The sequence below is a fragment of the Lactuca virosa genome, chromosome 8, assembly GCF_052849685.1.
Source record: "Lactuca virosa cultivar CGN04683 chromosome 8, Lactuca_virosa_CGN04683_v6, whole genome shotgun sequence".
Classification (NCBI taxonomy): domain Eukaryota; kingdom Viridiplantae; phylum Streptophyta; class Magnoliopsida; order Asterales; family Asteraceae; genus Lactuca; species Lactuca virosa.
This window is the reverse complement of record NC_136433.1, coordinates 143,576,030-143,598,688: the sequence shown is the minus strand read 5'-3', so window position 1 is coordinate 143,598,688 and position 22,659 is coordinate 143,576,030. Positions and strand designations below refer to the sequence as shown.

At 34.7% G+C, this 22,659-nt stretch overlaps 1 protein-coding gene and 2 long non-coding RNA genes across 3 annotated transcripts; 1 reads left to right on the top strand and 2 right to left on the bottom strand.

The window, feature by feature from the left end:
- Window positions 1-14,314: 14,314 nt before the first annotated feature.
- LOC145129928 (uncharacterized) lies at window positions 14,315-14,620 on the bottom strand. Its single transcript, XR_013717719.1, has 3 exons — window positions 14,609-14,620; window positions 14,471-14,514; window positions 14,315-14,392 (listed from the first exon to the last, which is right to left on the bottom strand). It is a non-coding gene; the product is annotated as an uncharacterized LOC145129928 (long non-coding RNA).
- Window positions 14,621-18,453: 3,833 nt separating this feature from the next.
- Window positions 18,454-19,763, top strand: LOC145133919 (uncharacterized). The gene is made up of 3 exons (XR_013718824.1): window positions 18,454-18,744; window positions 18,905-18,932; window positions 19,019-19,763. It is a non-coding gene; the product is annotated as an uncharacterized LOC145133919 (long non-coding RNA).
- Window positions 19,764-20,020: 257 nt separating this feature from the next.
- Window positions 20,021-22,134, bottom strand: LOC145133918 (Glutaredoxin family protein). Its single transcript, XM_079068864.1, has 4 exons — window positions 21,865-22,134; window positions 21,213-21,286; window positions 20,524-20,622; window positions 20,021-20,277 (listed from the first exon to the last, which is right to left on the bottom strand). The coding sequence occupies exons 1-4, from the start codon at window positions 22,014-22,016 to the stop codon at window positions 20,201-20,203; spliced, it is 402 nt and encodes a 133-aa protein (XP_078924990.1). The 5' UTR covers window positions 22,017-22,134; the 3' UTR covers window positions 20,021-20,200.
- Window positions 22,135-22,659: the final 525 nt, after the last annotated feature.

Here is a 22,659-nt window from a genome sequence, read left to right as displayed (position 1 = left end):
ATGGTTGGACATTTTGTTGCATCGGTATTATTGTCGCTAAATGTTGCATCGATATTGTTGTTGTTTCCAAATGGTGGTGGCATTGATATTTTTGGTTGGATGTTTTGGATCTTTTGGACGTGTTCAGTTACCTTGTGTTGGAGTTGCTTGTTGTTTCTACCATGATAAATTTTGTTTTCCTAGTCTTCCTTGCCTCGATAGGTGGTTGTCTGATTGACCCTCTATCGGCTTGTGAGTTTTCCAGAGAAGGGTTATGTGTTGTTGGTTGAGATAGTGTTATTATTGGTAGGGTGGTACATGGTGACGCCACCACATTTAGGGTGAATGATGGGATTAAATTAATTGGACTAAAAGGTGAGTCTGATAAGGGGCACAAGTCTTGTTGTTTTTCTTGCATGTTTCTTTTGGATGGTGTCAATGATGCTATGTAGCTTCCTGGACAGCCGATCAGGATGAGAGTGATCATGTCCTTCAGAGCAGCAGAGGAAGTTACGTTTCAAAATAAGTAAACACTAGGTTAGGGAGCATTATCAAAAGATTGTCCCAATATTGCTCTCCAATGCCTGAGTTAGATATCGAGTATGAATATTGCTTAATTTCTTATGACATATATGTCTTAAAAGCATCGACTTTCCAGTGCATTATGGAGTTATAAGACCTTATGGAAAGTTAGAGTTCAAGGCTTAATAGATTAAGGACTTAAAAGTTAGACTTTTGGCTTCAGACTGATCTCACGACGTGAGACTTGGAGCTCATGACGTGAGGGTTGAATGATCCCGTTTCTGGTTAGCTTCTTGGAGCTCACGACGTGAGAGGAGGATCTCATGACGTGAGGTCAGCTCTGGTGACTTTTCATGTACGAGTCGACTGAGTTGAGTCGGGATGAGTTGGAATCGGACTGAGTGAGATCTTACGACATGACCAAGGACTGGTCACGACGTGAGGATGGATAGTTGAATTTTTGGGCTTTCGGTTGGGCCTTTAAAGAATTGGGCCTGTATTGGGCCTTGGGTGTCTTTTGGATTTGGTTCGGTTATCGGGCTTTTAGTGCCATTGATTTTGGGCCTTGGTCTTTGGGCCAGTTGAGGGGAAGGGTAAAATAGTCTTCTAGGAGTCGGAATTAGTGAATTAAGTCATGATTATGGTTATGACCTGATTATTAATCACAATTGTATTTAATTGGTTAGCACGGGGATTCTCTGGTCCAATAGCTCGAGCATCTATTGGATTGTCAGCAGACTGAGGTGAGTTTCCTTCGCTATATTCATGGGTCGAAGGAACTAATGCCGGCCCACTAGATATGTTTGTAGGACGATGATTGTCTTCGTTAGGGGTGTTCGCGGTGTGGTTTGGTGCGGTTTAGAGTGAAAACCGCAAACCGCACTGCATATGCGGTTTACGATTTTTCCAAACCACAAACCGCACCGCGAAAGCCGTAAACCGCACTATGCGATGCAGTTTGGCACATGCGGTTTGCGGTTTATGTGCGGTTTGACAAGATACTTAACCTTATTACTTTTATTGGTATCATTCAATTTTAGATTCGGTAATATCTGAATACGTAATATATATGTCATTATGTTTGCCAATTTATGCATTGCTTTCCGATCCATATATTTTTGACATTCCTTTTTTCGTTGTTTTGATATAACGACCAACATTATGAAAAAATATTATAGAACACAACTCCAAATTTATTAAACGATATCTACAGTCGAATTAAACAATTGATGCAATGATAATTTAAAAAAGATAAATTAAAGAACATGCTACAATAATCAATTAGTCATAGTTAGAAGTTATCAAATATGCAGCACTGTGTTATATCATATTTATGGCTGGACATTCGATTTGTAAAATATGTATAATAGTTTTTATATGGTAAATATTAGTACTGTAATCAAATTATATATATATATATATATATATATATATATATATATATATATATATATATATATGCGATGTGGTGCGGTTTGAACCACAGTTTTCTAACTATAAACCACAAACCACACCGCAAAAGTCCAAAACCGCAATATGCGGTGTGGTGCGGGCGGTTTACGCGGTTTGTGTGGTTTCTTGCACACCCCTAGTCTTCGTGACAATCACCTGTTATGCTTGTATATGCTTGATGTCTCTGTGACTCTTACTGTTATAACTATATGCTAGCTGTAGGGGATGAAATAGACCCGATACTGGTTGAAAGACACCGGAGGGGTTGAAATAGACCCAGTACCGGTTGAAAAAGACCGAAGGGGTTGAAATAGACCCAGTACGGGTTGAAAGAGACCGAAGGGGTTAAAATAGACCCAGTACCAGTTGAAAGAGACCGAAGGGGTTGAAATAGACCAAGTTATGCTTTGACTATTATACATATGTATGGTATGGCGTATTTTGGGGGAGCTCACTAAGCTTTGTGCTTACGGTTTTCAGTTTATGTTTCATGTACTTCCAGCTCGAAATGGAAGGGCCCGACTTGATCGTACTATATCTGCCCATGTTTTCCGCATTATGTGATTTTGGGATTTTGTACTCTGATAATTGTTTTACCTTGATATACTTTCGAATTATTGAAATGATTAAATGGTGTTTATAGTTGAACTAAAAATGAAATTTTTACCTTATAATATGTGGGACTATCAAGTTTGTATCAGAGCCTTGGTTTGAGGGATTCAAACATACTCTTGAGTGTTTATGAACTCAAACCTAGGATTTCTAAAATCTTTTAAAAGAAAATGATTTTATAAAAAGGTTTTCTAAGAAAAGGGGGTGTGAAACGTGCAATCATCCAAGCTCAAGTAAGTATTTCCCAAAATACCCACACAGGTTTTATATTTGATGCTTGTTATGTTATATGATAGGAGAATTTCATGCTAGATTAGGGCTAGGGATCTGTTCAAGATTTCATGTTAGGAGAGATGCCTTAATATGCCTGATTGTTTGAGCTTTTAGAATTGCATGCTACTATGGTTTTCAGATGATTGGATAGAATGGCTTGATTAGTTAGTACGCTGGTTAGGCTTTCCAATGCCTGAATTCTACTTGCTTCATGATTTGTAGGACTCACACTGATGTGATCTAATTATTGAATGAATATGTTAAGTTTCATGTTGCATAGGTTAAATAATCTCAGACTGATTGATTTGGCCTTATGGTGCAACTCTCGTATGAGTCCAACCGTTGTAGGTTGAGTCTTTTAGTCGAAGGATTATCTAAATTTTGTTGCATGCAATTGTATTCATGAAGTAGTTAACTGACATTAGTAGGGGACCTTCAGCAGCTGATGGTAGGTTGGGATGAGGAATCCTAGGAGGACCTAGGAAGTATGTTAGTATAGCAAAGACGTTGGTAGCCAGTGAGCTCGAGAAGTCATTTGATTGGTCTATGGTTTGAAGTGTTATTGCTCGAATGTTGCTAGCTTTGTGCTTTGTGGAAGTCTTAGTGATGTGAATTAACTATTAAGGTGTTGTTTGTTTTTTTCTGAGACAAAATGTATGCAATCTGCGGACCACATCTGTAGACCTCTGCAGTAGAAGAGGTGGACCAAACGTCTGCAGTCTGAAAAAAGAAGACTGTTTGTTTTTTTAACATCTACGGGCTACTAAAATAAACTGAAATCTAAATAAAGTGATTTTTTTAAACTTCAAAGTGATTTTTTAATATTTTTATGACTTTGTTATAAATAATTAACGAATCTAGATCAACTTTTATGTATTATTGTATAAAAAATAAAAATAAAAATGGTATGAATTAACGTATATATTTGATAAAAACCAAAAACTTTGGTTGCAAAGTTATAACTAAACATTATAATTAGTGATCAAAGAATTTGATAAATAAATGGATGGAAATAAACTTCGATTTTTTCAATTAAATCCATTAAAAACGTATCATAAATATTTTCTCGAGAAATTGACGATACTGTATTAAATAATGTTTTACAAAATTTGGCAAAAAAAATATAAGAATAGATTATGATTTTTTTTTCATATTTATATAAACAACTTCAACGACTATTATTGTAATAAATCTTTATTTATAAATTTGTCAAAAATATCATGTTTGTATCGTCGAACGTTTTTTTTTAAGTTTTGTAATTTTTTTTCAAATTGTTTATCATTAATAAAGTTGGAAAAAATATAAATTAAAAAAAAACTTAAAAAAAAATAAAAATATATATGTTTTTTTAGGCTAGAAGATGTCTGAAGATGTTAGAAGACTCTGGTCCACATCTGCGCCAAGAAGAGGGCGCACATACATTTTTAGGTCTGCAGTCTTCAAAAAAACAAACAGTCTACGAATGCTAATGTCTGTGCGTGGTCTGCGCGGCGCAGAGAGAAGAGGCCACGCAGATCTGCAGATAAAAAACAAACATTACCTAAGTGAATATGTTAAGTTACATGTTGCAAAGGTTAAGTAATCTCAGAGTGATTGATTTGATCCTATTGCGCAACTCTTGTTTGATTCCAACCGTTGTAGCGTTGAGTCTTTTACTCAAAGGATTATCTAAGCTTTATGGCATGTGATTATATTCATGATGTAGTTAGCTGACATCAGTGGGAGTTCTTCAACAGCTGATGGCAGTGTGAGGTCGGAAAACTAGGAGATCCTAGGAAGTGCTTAGTGGGCTAATTCCATTGTTTTGCGGGTATTTGAGTATCAGTTTGAGAAGGTAACTTGGAGGATTCAAGATGATTCTTGAGGAAATTATGGATATGTGTGGAAGGTAGTATTGGGTCCGTACTACTGAAAACATAGGATCCATACTCGACTCGAGGAGAGTCACAGAGAATCTAGGGAGCCGGTGGGATGAGGATTATTTGGGTATGTTTTGATCGTGTGTATGATTGCTTTTCAGAATGGTGATGAGCATGCATAGAGAAGGTTCAGGATCAAGTGTAGGCTCTTGTGATGAGCCAATTGGTGAGGGGATGTATGAGTCCTTCACGTCATCCGCTGACATAGTTGTATATCAGCCCCTTAGGGATTGTGGGAGGATTGCCAGGGTTCTGAGTTCACGTTGGATTGTGGAGATGGAAGGTGTCTTCTGCACTAGTCCCTATCCCATAGAAGCCAAGGTTCGGTTTTCCTTGGATATCTTGCATCATGCGGAAAGGAGTTGTTGGAAATTCATTACACAATCTGTTACACTTATTGAGTTGGAGGCTACGTCTTGGGAAGAGTTTGTGACCCGGTTTAGGGCGGAGGTTGCGCCAGCTATCGTAGAGCATCCATTGGCACGGTAGTTTGTGAGCATGTCAAGGTGTGAGACCCTGAATGATGTGATTATTGGATCCCGTAAGTGGTAGATTGATTTGAAGCACCTCAAGAAGAAGAAGGCAGAGCAAATTCAGACAGAAGTGGGCCAGGCGAAGAGGCCCGGGACTCAGGATTCACGTTTGGGAGATCGACATGGCCGAGTCCGTTATGCCAAGTGTGGGAGGCTGTCGGGAGATAGGGAGGGGGTGTTTTAGTTGCAGAAAGATGGGTCATTTCAGTAGGGATTTACCTCGAGAATCGGTTTCGATATGTTTTCATTGCAACCAAGTAGGCCACAAGAAGGTCGACTGTCCAGAATTGAGGAGGGGAGCAATGAGGGAACCTGCTCCAGCCACTCTGAGGATCACTGATGGTCGTGGGGGCAGAATGGAGGTTCCTTTGGGGAGGGGCCACGCATTACAGTCACAGGCCGAGGGGATCCGGGTTCCACCAGTTGACACCGCAGGTATGAACAGTATCCTTCCTACATGCTCTTATCAGATGTGTTTATGATTATATATTTGTATGTGGGACGCTATGTGTGGTCTATATAAGTCTCCACCTAGAAATTTAGTTTCTTCAAGATAGTCCTGAGGATCTTCTTATGCCATTTTGCATACCGTGGGCCGTGTTTAGAAGAGGATTGGGTAACCTGCTTAGGAGACCAGCAGTCGATCCGATCTTTGGTGGTATCAACAAGAATTCAAGGAATCCGCAAGGAAGACATGTCGGGTTTGTATACAGAATGTGTAAGGGTTCTGCATGGTTTCGAGGCAATGAGGAATAGGTTTAATTGTGGGTGTAAGATCAGTAGTCATCAAGTTTTTGCGAATATTGAAACTCGAGTTGGTTAAAATTTGTCGCGGTTGATAGGTATAAAGGATTGTTCATAACGCAAGTGTCGGATAAGTATCTGTCAAATTCATGTCTTCAAGATGCAAGTGCGGTACTCGCATCAGGGGCTTTTAGGAAATGATCTTGTGGGAACTGCTTATCCCCATATGGGACAACGAAGTCGGAATTCAGGAACGATTGTATCACTCAGGAGGGATGTCAGCTGACTGGTCTCAGGCTGTGAGTCGATTACTATTGTTAGTAGGGCAAGATTAGAAGAGAACCATCACTCCAGAGAGTGAGTGACGAATTAATCGCACAAGTCTGTTATGGTGTTGGCATTGTCGAGAGGATTTAAATGGAATTTGATATAGATGTATAAAGTGCATCAATTTTGCGATAGGTGGGTAGTGGGATTGGTCATCCGTCCGTGTCGGTCAAGGGTTATCGTTCTATGTCACGAGCTGAAGTGGCTTAAGGATTTGGAGTTGTATCATGGTAAATACTTGGGATTATTGAGCTCGTTGAGATTTTAGAAAGTGTTCATATGGTTTTGGAATGTGTGTGGTCGCTAAGGTTGGCTAGTAATGGAATGTTAGTTCTTGTAAGCACAGGTTGTTGACAAGTTTGAATTGTAAGGTTGAGAGGTGGATTCGAATCCATCAAATTTTGGTGGATTGGAAGAGCGTAGTCGAATCCAAGTGGGGGAGAATTGTTGGTGTAAAGGTTGCACAAGGGTGAATATCCAGGTTTCATTGCGCATCAGTAGTGATGCATCGTGGGAATATGGATGGATCTAGGTTGAAGGTTGTATTAGAGCCTCTCTGCCTGTTCTTGTCTGATGAAGGTTTAGGGGTTCGAAGTATAACCCGAATACCTGATTGGGTTATAGTCGGATGCGGGTTCGACTCATGATGATTATGGTTGGTATAGTAGACAGAAAATAAGACCATGGGTGGGTCCATGGCGATATGGAGGTTTTATAAGACCAGCGGTAGCATTCACCAGATTGATAAGCAGTTGTGGAAGTGTTGAAAGTCTGCGACGGGATCGTAGCATTCACCGGTATCAGGGAGGCCATGGTTCGAGTGGTCAGTTGGACTGAGGAAATATCAACGCACGCATGGGTCGAGGAGGATAGCATTGATGAACGTCCATTTCTTTAGTAGTAGGAGGATTGATGGATCTGAGGCAATGATGGGCCAGTTTGATTGGATAGTGTGTGTGAGATCTGGTAGGATCTGCTTGATCAAAGTATCAGGTTGCGTTTAGATTGAGATGACTATGGGGCCATTGGATGACATTCATGTGGTGGTTAGGCTTGAGTAGCCCTTATTAGTTGCACTCTTAGTCAAAGTTTTGTGGAGGGACCATGTGTGAGTCTGCCAGCCTCTGAGGTGGGTGGAGGATTTTATATTTCAGTTCTATGAAAGGTCCCCCTACACTCGGAGGATTTCGGTTAGGATGCAAGTGTCAATCTTTGGATTTCGAGATGGGAGTTATGTCCTTGGTTGACGCAAGGGGGTTGAGAATTGCGTTGGGAGTCATCGTTGATCTCAATTGAAGAATTTAATAGTAATGAATGGTTAGTTATGTTATCTTTGGTTGGATTAGGAGGGCTGTTGGAGCCATTATGGCAGGCGAGCTAGGGCAGCTCTTGCCAGATAGACACTCGTTCAGGAGTCGCATGGTGTAACTGTGTGAGGCTATCAGCCTCAGCAACCAGTTGGAATTTCGATATATCGTTATTTGGTAGGTAAGTACGAGACTAGGGAGGTCTCAGTTGTATCAAAAATATAAAAATGGTACAACAAGATGAGCCCAAGATGGTACTAGTGATGGGGACTCATGCATGGAGTCGCCTAGTTATCGAGCGAAGTGTTTTTGATGGAAATGCAATTGTGGGTCAATAAGATAATCCAGGGTTGTGAGGGTTTATACTTAGATTGGAGTGCGAAGTGGAGTCGAATTGGCGGTGATTCAGAGTGGTTTGTCTGTCAGGGAGTCAGACAAGGTCTTAGGATTTTAGATTTCGGGAAAAGTAGTGATGGTTATACTTTGGTGGTTAACGCTTGTGCGAAAAGGATCTGTTCTTCGTAAGGATTTGAGAACCCTGTTAAGGTTGGGTTCGGTGATAGTCTTAGAAGACCGTTGTATGTAGGAGTCGACTCCTCAGTTAGTATTGGGGTTGTGGGAGTACGCCCAGGATGTCTGACGTTTCTGGATGGTAGTAAGGAGTGATTTTGAGGACAAAATCTAATTTAACGGGGGAGAGTTGTAACACCTATTTTCCATGATGAATCGATTTAGGGTTTCGAAGAGTCAAAAGGTTGGATTTTGGAAAAAAAAAAGCCTCACGACGTGAGATGGGTTGCATGAAAAGTTTTGTTCGGGACTGATCTCACGACGTGAGACATGGAGCTCACGACGTGAGAGCTGATGCAGCCCAAGCGCATGATCATTTTAGGGTTTCCTTCGTATTTAAGCATCTCTAAACTCATTTTAGAGTTTCTTATCAGCCCCAAACCCTCTTTCACCTCATAAAAACCCTAGTCCTCATCCTTGCTTGATCTTTGGTCATTTTGGAGCTTTTCTTGGCTGGAAGAATGAGAAAAGAAGAAGAATAATGTGATCTTGAGTTGAGGATTGCAAGGAATCTTCATCATCATCATCTTACATTATTTCTGTATCATTGCAAGTATCAAAGATTCCTCCTTTATTGTTATATGAGGCTAGATCTAGGTTTTGTCCCACTTTTCCTCTTGGTTGTGCAAGTTTGATAAATGGAAACCATAAAGTTGGAAACTTTATGTGTTATTAGGGTCTTAAGAGTAATATGGAGTTCGGATCTAGGGAATGGTTGAGTTTTGGAACCTTGCATGAAAGTTGGATGTCTTTTCTTCAACTTTTGACCAAAATGAGATCTAGACATGTATTGGACATATATGTCTTATAATCATTGACTTTCTAGTGCATTATGGATTTATAAGACCTTTTGGAAAGTTAGAGTTCAAGGCTTAATGGATTAAGGACTTAAAATTTGGACTTTTGGCTTCAGACTGATCTCACGACGTGAAACTTGGAGCTCACGACGTGAGGGTTTAATGATCCTGTTTCTGGTTAGCTTCTTGGATCTCACGACGTGGGAGGAGGCTCTCACAACGTTAGGTCAGCTCCGGTGACTTTTCAAGTCCGAGTTGGCTTAGTTGATTCGGGATGAGTTGGAATCGGACCGAGTGAGATCTCACGACGTGACCAAGGACTGGTCACGACGTGATGATGGATAGTTGGCATTTTGGGCTTTTGGTTGGGCCTTTATGGAATTGGTGAATTAAGTCCCGATTATGGTTATGACCTGATTATTGATCATGATTGTATTCGATTGGTTAGTTCGGGGATTCTATGGTCCAGTAGATCGAGTATCTGTTGGAATGTCAGCAGACTGAGGCGAGTTTCCTTCGCTATATCCATGGGTCAAAGGCACCAATGCCGGCCCACTAGATTATGTTTGTAGAATGATGATTGTCTTCGTGACAATTACCTGTTATGCTTGATGTCTCTGTGACTCTTACTGTTATGATTATATGCTAGTTGTAGGGTGAATAGACCCGATACCGGTTGAAAGAGACCGAATGGGTTGAAATATACCCAATATCGTTTGAAAGAGACCGAAGGGGTTGAAATAGACCTAGTCCCGGTTGAAAGAGACCGAAGGGGTTGCAATAGACCCAGTTATAAAGCCTATCAGACAAAAAAAAATGAAGTCTAAGTTTAAGGATTTAACAAGACATGTGAAGATTTTCAATAAAATTTATCACAATATCGTCAAAAAAAAAAGTGAAGTCTAAGGGGCGGACCTAGGGGTCCAAGGTGGCACCGGCAACCCCTGAATTTTCCGGCCGCAGTGGAAAATTTTCGAAATTTTTATTTTTTCTACTACCGTACAACCCTTGACTTTCTCGTGCAACCCCTACTATGAAATCTTGCGTCCGCCCCTGTAAAATGAATATGATATTTTGGAAGCGACTAGGAGCAATACAAAATGTAAAATGATAGGACTTAGCAATACAAAAAGCAAAATGATAGGACTTACTTTGCACAAGATGCTTTGAATATTTTTCTAAGATTCTTATATCTCTAATTTTTTTATTTTTCGTTGTTAATTCTCCAATGTCACAGGGGGCGGTTCTAATATAGGGCACACCGTGGCCTGTGTAACCCTTGACTTTTCTGGACGCAATGCAAAAAATTTCAAAATTTTTTGAAATTCTTTTTTTTTCTACTATTGTGCAACCCCCTGACTTTCCCGTGCAACCCCTACTATGAAATCCTACGTCCGCCCCTGAGTGCAACCAAAAATAATGATAATAATTGTTTTCTTATCTAATTATGTATATTTTGCTTTTAGTAGTAATCTTTTGATTATGTGTTTTTGTATTCCTATTGGTGCTTAATTTAAGTTTCTTTTATTCTTACTAGTAAACAACTCACGTCTACCCCGCTTTTGGGGTAATATGGAAAAAATCGACAAACTTTAAAAGATATGTGTTGAAAGTGTAAATGGCCACAAATAGGAGAGAAATTCGACTACCCGTAAATTTAGATGTCAAAAGTGTACAACAACCAAAAGAAGGGATACTGGTGGAGAAAATCCAAAAATATTGTGGCAATAGTGTGAAAGTTGCCAAAGTTTGGAAAATTTGATGGCAAAAGTCTAAAGAAGGTTTTTTGTGTTTTTATGCCAAAATATAAAAGTTTTGACCACAAGGACGAAAAGTGTCAAAGTCACTAAAGATTTGTGGCAAAACCTAAAGGCACAAAAACATACTATTGCTAAAATATAAAAGTTTTGACTGTAGGGACCAAAAATATCAAAATGGCTACAGAAATGTGGCAAAAACCTAAATTGTCTAAAGTGTACTAATTGCTAAAATGTAAAAGTTTTTACCATAAGGACCAAAAATGTCATAATGGTTAAAGAAATGTGGCAAAAACCTAAAGTATCTAAAGTATACTGTTCCTAAGCTCCTTCAGATTATATATATATATATATATATATATATATATATATATATATATATATGAATAGTTTTAATATCCTTTTGCCAAGTGTCACTCTAATACAACTCCTCATTAATATTATGTAATGTGTCATTTAGATATATTAGACAACTCATTTCAAAATTCAAATTTACATTTTCTAATTATATGTTAAATTTGAAGTTATAATAATTTTAAAATTTTGATATATCTCTTAATTAATAATTTATTTAAAATAATTGATTAATAATTATAAACTTTTATTATAAAAGTTTAATTAATTTTATAACCTGTGGTTCCCACGGGTTATAAACTAGTATATATATATATATATATATATATATATATATATATATATATATATATATATATATATATATATATATATATATATATATATATATATATATATATATATATATAGGGCTAAGTTATTTTGTTTCTTATATTTATTGTGTGCTAGAATGCACCAATAGGAATTTAGTAAATTAAATAATTATTTAATTAAATAAATATAGATATTAAATGATTTCCATAATTATATGTATATTAAATGATATCCATAATTATAGTTCTCTTTTTATGGAAACTAATTAAATCTGTCATTAATGTCAGCAATAACATTCTTTCAGAATGAATTCGCATCTAGGTTTTTATATATGAGTTCGTATTTTGTTTCAGTACTCGCTCACTTAAAATACAATAAAGTTGTATGGAATATGAAGAACGGGAGTGTATTATACTATAATACACTCACATTCTGCTGGAATACACTCTCATTCTTCTAGATATGAATTCATTCTGAAATAATATTATTGTTGACATTAATGACGAATTTAATTAGTTTCCATAAAAATGAATTATAAGTATGGATAACATTTAATATACATATAATTAATTCTAAATTCTTATTGGTACATTCTAGCACACAATAGATGTGAGAAACATTTGAACCTACCTCTCTCTCTCTCTCTCTCTATATATATATATATATATATATATATATATATATATATATATATATATATATATATATATAAATAGTCTTATTAGTGTTTGAAATATTTATATTAATGTTTTATTTATATATCCTTGTTATATTATTTTTTAACAGAAATATAATTGGAAAAATATTCAGTAGATTCTAATAAAACTCATACTATTTTAATAAAAAAAATATAATTAGAAAAAATATCAAAAAAACATTGATATTTTGATTTTATCCTTCATTGTTTTTTATATATGTTTTTTATACACAGACTAATAAAAATATATGAAAGCATAGTTAAACACATCTGAAAATCATAGTCAGAGTAACAAGACATTTATCAAAAAAAAAAAAATCAAATTACATGTGGTTAGGGCTGTAAACGAACTGAACGTTCAACGAACCGTTTGTGATACGTTCGGCGGGAAGTTCGTTTATGTTCGTTTATTTAATAAATGAACGAACACGAAGAAGAATATTTGTTCGTTTAGTTAAACGAACGAACATGAACATTGGTGTTGTTCGTTAATTACGTTCGTTTATGTTCGGTTGGATATATATATATATATATATATATATATATATATATATATATATATATATATATATATATATATATATATATATTAAAACTGAAATTAATTAAAATTGTTCTAATTTGCCGTAAGTATATTAAAATGGAAATATAAGGCTAAAGAACCACACATTCTAAATTTGTGCGTATATTAATTTATATTGTTTTGTATTTTTGTATAATATTTATTTATGTAAATTCTCAAACTATGGATATAATCTAAAAGGGTTGTGCTATAAGTAACCTCTTAGCTGATTTTACCTCCTAACATCAATCTAATCAAACTTTTAGATTTGATTTGACATCATTTTTTTTTTCCTTTTTGTTTTTTTTTGTTGTTTTTTCTTTTAATAATAATAATAATATTATTATTATTATTATTATTATTATTATTATTTTGTTGGAAAAGCTAACCACTTGGAACGATTTTAAAAAGATTCTCATATTGAGAAATATTACTATTCGTTTATTATTATTATTATTATTATTATTATTGATTTACAAGGAGCATATCCAGTGCCTGATGTTTTGTCCAGGCTTCTCCGTACATACAGATCAGAACATTCGATTGCATGGGAAACATTGTATAGTGCTCGACTAAATGTTTTCAATCCGTATAATGCACCACGCAATACACAATTGTAATTCCGATTTTATATAGTCGTTCGAATTTATAATGTCCGATTTGTAAAATGTTGTTTGAAGTTTATAATAATAATAATAACAGTAATAATATAAATATAAAAATATAAAAAAATATTTAATAATAATAATAATATATAAATTAAAAAAGAATTAACAAATAAAAATGTCGTCCGAATTTTAAAATTTTATACGACATTTATAACAACTAGAAGGGAATCATGCGCGTCGTTGGCGCTGTGTTCGTTTTTTTTCTCTTGTTAGCAAAAAACCTCCTCTGATAACAGTCAAAACATTAGTCAACAGAAGGTTCTAATTGTGGAAAAATGTTTGAATTTTATTATTACCTTGAGTACCGGTTGGACTCAAAACGCGGTTCGAAACAACTTTTTTCCATCTTTATGATGTTTTAAAGGCTCTAAAACCACTAATGACCTATCTTCTCCAATGTAATCAATCACGTTCTTTGTGTCAGTTCTAAATGAAATGTAGGTCTAATCCTGCAGTAAACCCGAATGTTTCCTGCAAATTTAATGAAAATTTAAAGATTGTGGAAGGTAAAGACAACATTTTAGTAATGTTTAAATTCTCCCAGAATCATCTTCAGACCCACTTGAATAACACTCAATCAGGTTTTCATGTTTTAAAGTAAGAAGATATAAACTTTATCATAAGCCCAAAGTCTTTAAAAAAATAGTTAAGGGGTATTTGTGTAATTTACCAAATTTGGTAGACTGGGTTTTTGATATTCTGTTGGGCATTGAGAGATAAAAGGTACTTGAATGGCTTTACCAAAATCCACACCATGTTCTTGAACAGAGTTAGTGATTATTTGATGTTGACAAAAAGGGGTTAATTCCATTCTGGTTTGTGCAAACTGGGGTGGGAGATTCCCTTCTTCATCTTCCTCGTCTATGAAAGATTTTGAAAAATCTTCAAATTTATCTACGGTTTCAACTCGGTTCCAAAAGTGTTGTCAAAGAAGTAATTTTGCCATTCGGATTTCGGAATGGAATCCGTTGGTGAATTTTGTATTCCGAAATTACCCTTTATCACTGAAAAAGAAACGAAAATGTATTGCTTAAATTGTTAAAACCTGCTCAAATTTATAAACAATAGAAAAAATATTATACCTGTAGTGGTTGGAAGATGAATGGTTTGTATGAATTGCTTCGTCCTTTACCATAAAATCCTACATATAAATCCTTTTTATTAGAAAAATAAAAAATAAAAAAAATTAATCATTGTAAATTTACAAAATATAGTCTCACCTGAGTTGCAAGGCTCTAGGTTTTAGCATTTGTCTTGGTTTGCATAGTTCTTTATCACAAGGCGTTTGTTCAATTCTGTGCAATGGTGTTTTTAGTGTTTTTCCATGAAATTGGGGTGAATTTCATGGCCTATGTCTGCTGAAACTACAATAAAATAAAACAAAAAACTTTTAGAATATACAAATTATTTTTGACACAAAAGCTTTAAAATTTATGCAAACCAAGAAATCGTTGACGAATTGCATGCTGAAAAACACCCTCTCTGACATATTTATTAGCCAAACAATCAATTATCGCCTCATAGCATCAACATAAGATGAATATGAGACCATGTGTTTTAGCGTATACGATTGCCACTAAAAGTCAAAGAGCGTTGCACAATCAATCAATTTTTCTTTCTACGACAAAAATATGAACCTAAAAAACAACATAAAATTAAAAACGTTGAAAAAAACTTTTAAATGACCAGGGGCATAATATAATTAGTTTTTTTGCTACTAAAGCTCATTTCTAATTTCGTCAATTTACTTAAAAAATTCTTCTTACCTGCTGAAAAGTTGCAACTCAAACCTTCATCTCAAATAGCTGCAAAAAGAAGGCAAATAATGTATAAAGTATAAACATAAAAACATCTATTCATCTTATGCATAAAAAATTTCACATTTTCCATCTTTTCCTTAACATCAAAAAGAAAAAAGAAAAAAAATGCAATATTTACAAATGATAAATATCAAAAAAAAAAAAAAAAAGAAGAAGGAAAAACTCATGTTTGACCTGCATAACAATGTATGTGGAAGCCTCGTTCACATCCACCTATAACCAAGGGTTGTAAGATGAATTCAAGGTTATTAATTTCATAGTCATCCGATTAATTTCATAGAGTCATCCTGTCTAGATAAGCATATCCAAGAATTCACCCACTTAAATTTTTCACAGGGTAGAAACAAATATAAGTTTAATGTAAAAGAAGAGATAGATGATACAGTTTACCAAGTAGAAACATAATCTTGACCAGATTTTTCATTGAGGAGTTTTGTCAAGCAGTTGGTGTTCAAAACTTAAAAACCCATCACAACCATCCTTTTATTATCTTACACGTATCTTCAAGCATCTGCTTTCAATATGCTGAAGAAATAGTTCGTTTCACAAACGAATCTGAATATAGATAATGTTCAGGGGAGATGTAAGCTGATTTGGGGAACCGAGCAATGAAATAACGCACACCATTACAACCCTGTTTTGTTAGTTTTGTTGTTGCAAAATGGATTTAAACTTCAAAACTCAAACTGTTTATATTCAATATATATATATATATATATATATATATATATATATATATATATATATATATATATATATATTAAAATGTTTTGATAATCAAATTGTAACTTGGTTTGGTTCAAATCGGAATGGAATTTGGTTGACTGATTTAACCATTCATAAATCAATTTGAACAGCAAAAAAACTGTAATGAGGATCGAGGATAGATAGAGTAATGATTTGATTTGAGGAAACATCATATTCATATACTTGTGTACAAAAAAGACCAAAATATAGTAGCTTTTATGTATTTTGCCATCAAAATAGATTGTTATTTCTTGTGTCCAAAAGTAATTTGGAATGTTTATTTTGAAAGAAGCAGAAACCATGATTTTATAGAAACAATTGCAGTCCCTTGTCATCATGGATAATCATTTTTTCATTGTTTCTTCGGGTTTTGTTGCATGATGAATCGTAAAACCTGCAGAAGGAAATAGTAACATACTTTCATTAGTAACATATTATGTGATATCAATAAGAAAAAATACGTAAAAACTTGATGAAAAGCTGAAAAGGTATCCAAAAAAAACACAATTATAAAAATAATATCAAATAGTAGTAAGCAACAGATAACAATGCAGCTTATAAATTCTACATAAGTATATAACATTAGTCAAATCAGGAATAACCTATTAAGTTGAACTTATGAGATAAACTATCAAAGAAATGAAGAATAAACAAATCATAATGTGCCAAAAAGCATACTGTTAGATAAGTATATAATTGACAGCCTAAACAATAGAGTGACAACATTATATAACAAAGGTAAGACAAAAATTAGAAATTGTGCCAACAGAGTAAAAACCATTTAATGATATAAATTACGGATTTACCTACCTGTCCAAATCAATATAAACAATAACAACCTGGTGAAAAAAGTTAGCCTTTAGAGACTTTGAGCATAAACTGAAATTAAACATTTCCAAAATAAATCTCACTTATATCATTCACTAACTTAACAAACAACTGATTGCCGATTCATTCGCATTTGCAGGGACTTTAAATTTTTGTCCCCATAAAAGGTATTAACCTTGTTAAGCTCCTGAAGTATTTTATCCCCCCAAATTTCATGCCACTGGTAGAGCACTATACATAGAAGAAAGTGATTTTCCACAAAAAAAAAAAAAAAGCAAGAAAGGAAATTTATGTAAATATAGTCTGGTTACAATACCTCACTGTCATTTTTAATGCTAAACATAGTGGTATATTGAAAAAAAAAACATAAGTTTCTCTTAAGCATTTCATCGAGCAGGTGGTAGACAAACTTCGAAGTAGAAACTCTAAAAAAAAATCACCTACATGTAATTTGTGTATAACACCATTACATAAAGATATAATTGAAGCAAAGAAATTTAAAAGGAAATTAGTATTTTGGTCTCGGTTAGGCAAAGAAAGCTTATACAAAGAGGAGATTCATATATCAAATTCACAATGGCAGAGAAATTATGAAATTACACACAGATGTTGTTAGAAAGATATGATCAAAAGTGAAAAAAATTAAAGAAATAAACTTACTAAAGTATCTTACCAAGGCTTAGTGTTTGTTATGGGCGATGGCGAGAGAAGTGTGTTGGTATTGTGGAAGCTCTCTCATTTCTAATCATACAATATTTTTTCTGATCCTGAATTCACATGAACCTAACGATACTGCAACAATTACCAAATCAAAGACCGAAACAAATTGTAGAAGTGGTGAAATTGGAAATCTAAATCAAACCCAAATCGAAAGAAAATCACACCTATACGAGTGAAATTGAAAAGCAATTAGGATTCGTGTAGTTGGTGGCATACCTGATGCTTCTCCCATAAACGGATGTGGTTGTGGACCGGTGGAACACTGGTAGTTCGACGCTGGCAAGCGATTTCTGGAGGTTTGGAGGAAAACATCGACGGCGGCGGAATAAATCCATCAACGACAGCACCACGTCTTCTGGTTCCCAAATTGATGATACATGGCATGCGTCATGGTGAATTCACAGATGCAAGATAAGAAAGAGAGGGCAGAAACAGAATACGTAAACGTTTTGTTGGTTATTGTGGAAGCGGTGGGTTTTGGAAGAATCGAGCCAGAATACCCACCGATCGGTGGAAGAATGAAGCAGAAGAAGCCGATGAGGCGGCGATACCGTCTAGGTGAGCAGGGGCAGTAATCGGTGGTGAGAAGGTGGGGCGATGAATCGGAGCACCAGTCGCTCATCGCAGGAAAGTTAAGGAAATAGAGAAAAGCGAACGAATTTGTATTGAGGGGGCAAGGCGGAGAAGGAAAGGGAAGAAGAGAAGAATTAGGGTTTTTTATGAAAAGGTAAAGTTCAGGGGCAGCAGAAGAAAGAGAAAAAAAGTCACTGACTCCCCAACATTTTAAGCTTTTATGTTATATATAATAATAATAATAATATAAATTAAAAAAGAATTAAAAATAACTAAAAAATAAAATAGGAAAAAAACAAAAAAAAATAACAAAAAGATAAAAAAACAAATCAGGATGAGATTGGAAAAGAAGAGGGTATTCGTAGAAAAACCCAATCTAAAAATCTTTTAATTTCGTCTTTGGCTCTGGCTCTAAGATATTTGGCTCTAGCTCCAAGAAATTTGGCTCCAATTTACTTCCAGGAAGTGGAATATTTGGCTCCAAAGAATACATGAGAAAACCCTATATTTTTGGTGGTGTTCTTTTTTGCTCGTGTTCTCCAAACCTTCACAATTGGTTAAATCATCACAATCTGCTGAGCTACAGTTCGCATCTTCTCAATTTGTAGTCAACAATCGGTCCCCTAAGCCCTTCTACCGACTCCGTCTTCTCCAAATCCTCATAATCGGTTCGTCGTTTTCACTCTCTGCAATTTGCATTACTTCCTATTTATCTCAAAACGACTTCTTTTGGTTAGTAGTAATATATAGCCTTTCTATATTTCTTTCATATATGTCATAAAATCGATTTTTTTTATAAAGCTCTCTGTTCTCTTGCTTCTTGCACAGGTATTTACACACAGGGACTCTACAGTAGGTAATAAATTTTGATTTGAAGATAAAAATGTTTCTTACTTATTTTTAACATTTTGGTGCTAAGATATATGCTTTATTGCATTGCAGATGTCTGATGTATCTTTTATTGGGCCATGTCTATTTGACGATGATCGATATATAGACTCACACTCACCATCTGATACAAGTGTAGATACTTCAAGAATGGAAAATTCCAAATGTATTTTGAGTTTTGTTGATGTGCCTCCACCGTATTCAGGTGTTGGTATATATGATTGTTTATACAAATGTCTAAAAGATTGGAATATTGAAAGTAAGGTGGCTAGTTTGACGGTTGACAATGCCAAGACAAATGATGTGGTTGCTAGGAAGTTACTTGAAAATTTGAATCTTCAAAAGAAAGTTGTTGTTGGTGGGAAGTTATTTCATGTGCGTTGTTGTGCACATATATTAAACTTGTTAGTTCAAGATGGTTTGTCTGAAATTATAGATATAACCCATAATGTTCGTGAAAGTGTGAAACATGTAAATGCCTCGCCGGGTCGGTTACCTGTCTTTAGTGATCTTTCAAAGCAATTATCCATGCCAAAGAAGCATTTAATTTTAGATGTTAGTACCCGGTGGAATGCCACATACGCTATGTTGTCTACAGCCTTGGAGTTTAAAGATGGTGTTTAAGGATTATGCTGATAGAGAATGTTCATACACCACTTTGCCGAGCGACGAAGATTGGAAAAAAGTTGAAGATATTTGTTTGTTTTTAGCACTTTTCAACGAGGCTACACAAATAATTTCAGGTTCTAGTAGTTCATTTTATGTTTTTTATGTATAATTTACCATATGTTTTTAGTCATTTCACCATGTTAGTAATCTGATCGTCTAATATTTTTACTAATCTTATTATTTTCTATTGATTTTGCATAGGCTCCGAGTATCCTACATTTATCCATGCCAAAGAAGCATTTAATTATTTTCTATTGGTTGCGTAAGTGAATACTTAAATCCTTAACTATAACATTTTATATACAATAATAACCTTTATAAGTTTTCTTTATACACCCAATACGCATTTAAAAACACAAAAATATAACTTACTTTTGTAACAAAATATTCCTTGAAACATAGTCATAGAATTAAAATAGGCATCCAAATTTTTTTGGGTCAACGTCCTTAACAACAAGTCTTTGTGATACATATTTTAACATAACCTATAAGAAACGATCAATTAAAAACTAAAAAACTTAATCTTAACATCAAGAAAGCACTCAAGATATTGCAAGTTGTTGAGGCTCAAAGGTCGGTTTTTTGACTTGAAGAAATACCAAGAAGCTCAGCTAGTTCTCCACTTTCATAAGCTTCAATAGTATCTGTAGTAACCAAAATGACAAACATTTATTAGACCACATTCTATAGGGGTATTACAGACATTTCCACCAACAGGTCCCACAGCCAACATGAGAAGTAAAATATAATGTCACATCAGCATTCTACTTTTTATTCAACTTTACCGTATCTTTCATTCAAATATCGTTTATTAGTATATTGTTCTATAGATATGTAAATGTTTTTTTAAATTTCAAATATTATATTAATTAATATGAATATGAATTTACCATCTGAACCTCCAAGATGTTTCCCGTTAATGAACACTTGTGGAACAGTACGCCTCCCAACAAGCTCACCTAGAGCATTCTGAATTTTCCCTCCATCCTCTGCAAAACAAGAATGGATCTTGTTAAAAAAAATTCTATAAATGGCATAAAATATCTCATGTTTGATTTGTTATATTAGTTTAAACAGAAAAAATTATATGAATTTGGAGACCAAATCAATGTCTGCATGTAACTTGCAAAGATAATAACAGGAAAAAAGGTAACTTTCAACTTGGAAGTTGGAAGTTGGAACCTTTTAAAGAAACATAAATGTTGCAAAGAATGTAAGATTAAAGAGCACAAACAGTTGCCATAATTATAAGATTCATGATGATGGTCTAATTTGTAGGTTAAAGAAGTCAATCTATGGGATTAAACAAATTTAATAGTTGGTGGTTTGGTAAGGTTACAATTGTCAAATATATTAGCCTAGCCTATTAGTTGATTGGATTTTCTTTTAGTAATAATGTCTAATAAAGATTGATTTGCTGCATGAAATCTGAGAATCTAATAAGCTGATAAGTGATAATCTCTTAGACAACAATACGATTTTGATTTTTGACATATTACCTACCCATCTCAAGACTCAAGCATTATGCAAATTGGCATTATTTAAAGTTTTGAAATGTAGAATCATATGAAATACTGACCTCTCTCATCCAGCTCAATGACATAAGGTTTCTTATTCAACTCCTTGAATACACCTTTAGCCCTTTTACAGTATCTGTTAAAAACAAGAAATAGCAAATGGTTAAACAAATTTACATAGACCATTTTAGTGTTTGTAGTAGAAATGGATAAATGGAAGTGGTTTTTGGTTTAATACACCAACTATGTATAGTGAAGAGTTCATATTCCAGTAGTAAATTATGTTCACAAGAAGATGAAGATATCTAGCTATTGAAACACCTGCAATCACCTAAATTCCCACACGTTCGTGAAATTCTATCAATTAAAAGTGGTATGTATGCCAAACGATAAAATAATGACACAAAATTAGTTGATACGAGCCATGAGGATGTTATAACATGTTCGTACAAGAAATTAACAGCCAAACAATTCATATTACTTATATGTTAAAGCAAGTTCAACTACAGAGAATAATTTCGATGAAAGTGGTTGGTTAGAGTACGCTATGAACCTCAAACTACCAAACAGTTTATACAAATTATCGACAGAATAGGGGGTTCGATGTTTTCAAAATAAAGTTGTTAGTTGAGAGATTAACAGTGGATTTCCGAAACTCACGAATAGAAATACGAAGATTCAGATAAAAGATCGAGGTGTATGAAATATACATACGGGCAGTACGATTTGGAGAAGATGACTATGGGGTGAGAAGAGACGGTCTTCTTGACGAAATCGACGGATGATTCTTCTGCATTACACATATAGAAGGCGGTGATCGTTAACAGGATTACGCAAATGAAAGGTATCGCGGCGGATCTGGCCATTTTCGGCACCGGTTTTGCAGCGATTCCGATAGTTTGTTGAACTTCTGCCGTCAAATCGAGATCTGTTTGAATTTGGGCAAGGAAAAATGGACCGACTATTTTAGGATTTCTATCTTTGTGTTTGTTTTATGCTAAAAGTCATTATATTTTAATTATATATTTTAATCATTATATTTTATTTCAGTCGATTAAAATCGTCTTATTTTGATAAGAAATTTTCAATAGTGTAGCTATTGTAATCCTTTATTTCCGACTTAGCACATACGATTAAACATTGACATAGTCTATCGATTAAAATGCTTAGTTAATGCCTTGAGAAGGGAATGTTTGATGCTTTGGTCCGTCTAGGATTAGTCTGATTCCTTTAGGCTTTAGATGTTTAGTTGGGCACGCCTTCGGTCAAGACATCGTAATAAATGTTTTAAGCCGGTTGGACCGAAAATTAGAGACGATAGCGGTTCAACAACGTCCGATTTTACATCAATTTCTAAACCGGATCGAACCGGACGACTTCTTCAAACCTGGATTTAACCGGTGTGTGATAGGACCGATAAAATATAGTTTGAACCAATTTATTGAACTTACATAGTTGAATTTTCTTAGCATGTTAAAAAAACATCGCATTTCCAAAGCAAATTGAACA

Excerpts from the sequence above, each read along its gene's own strand:
- LOC145133918 (XM_079068864.1), bottom strand. The coding sequence starts at position 22,016 with ATGGCCAGATCCGCCGCGATACCTTTCATTTGCGTAATCCTGTTAACG. Across the intron at positions 21,287-21,864 it reads TTCTCCAAATCGTACTGCCC|ATACTGTAAAAGGGCTAAAG; the intron begins GTATGTATATTT and ends TGTTTTTAACAG. Across the intron at positions 20,278-20,523 it reads ACATCTTGGAGGTTCAGATG|ATACTATTGAAGCTTATGAA; the intron begins GTAAATTCATAT and ends TGGTTACTACAG.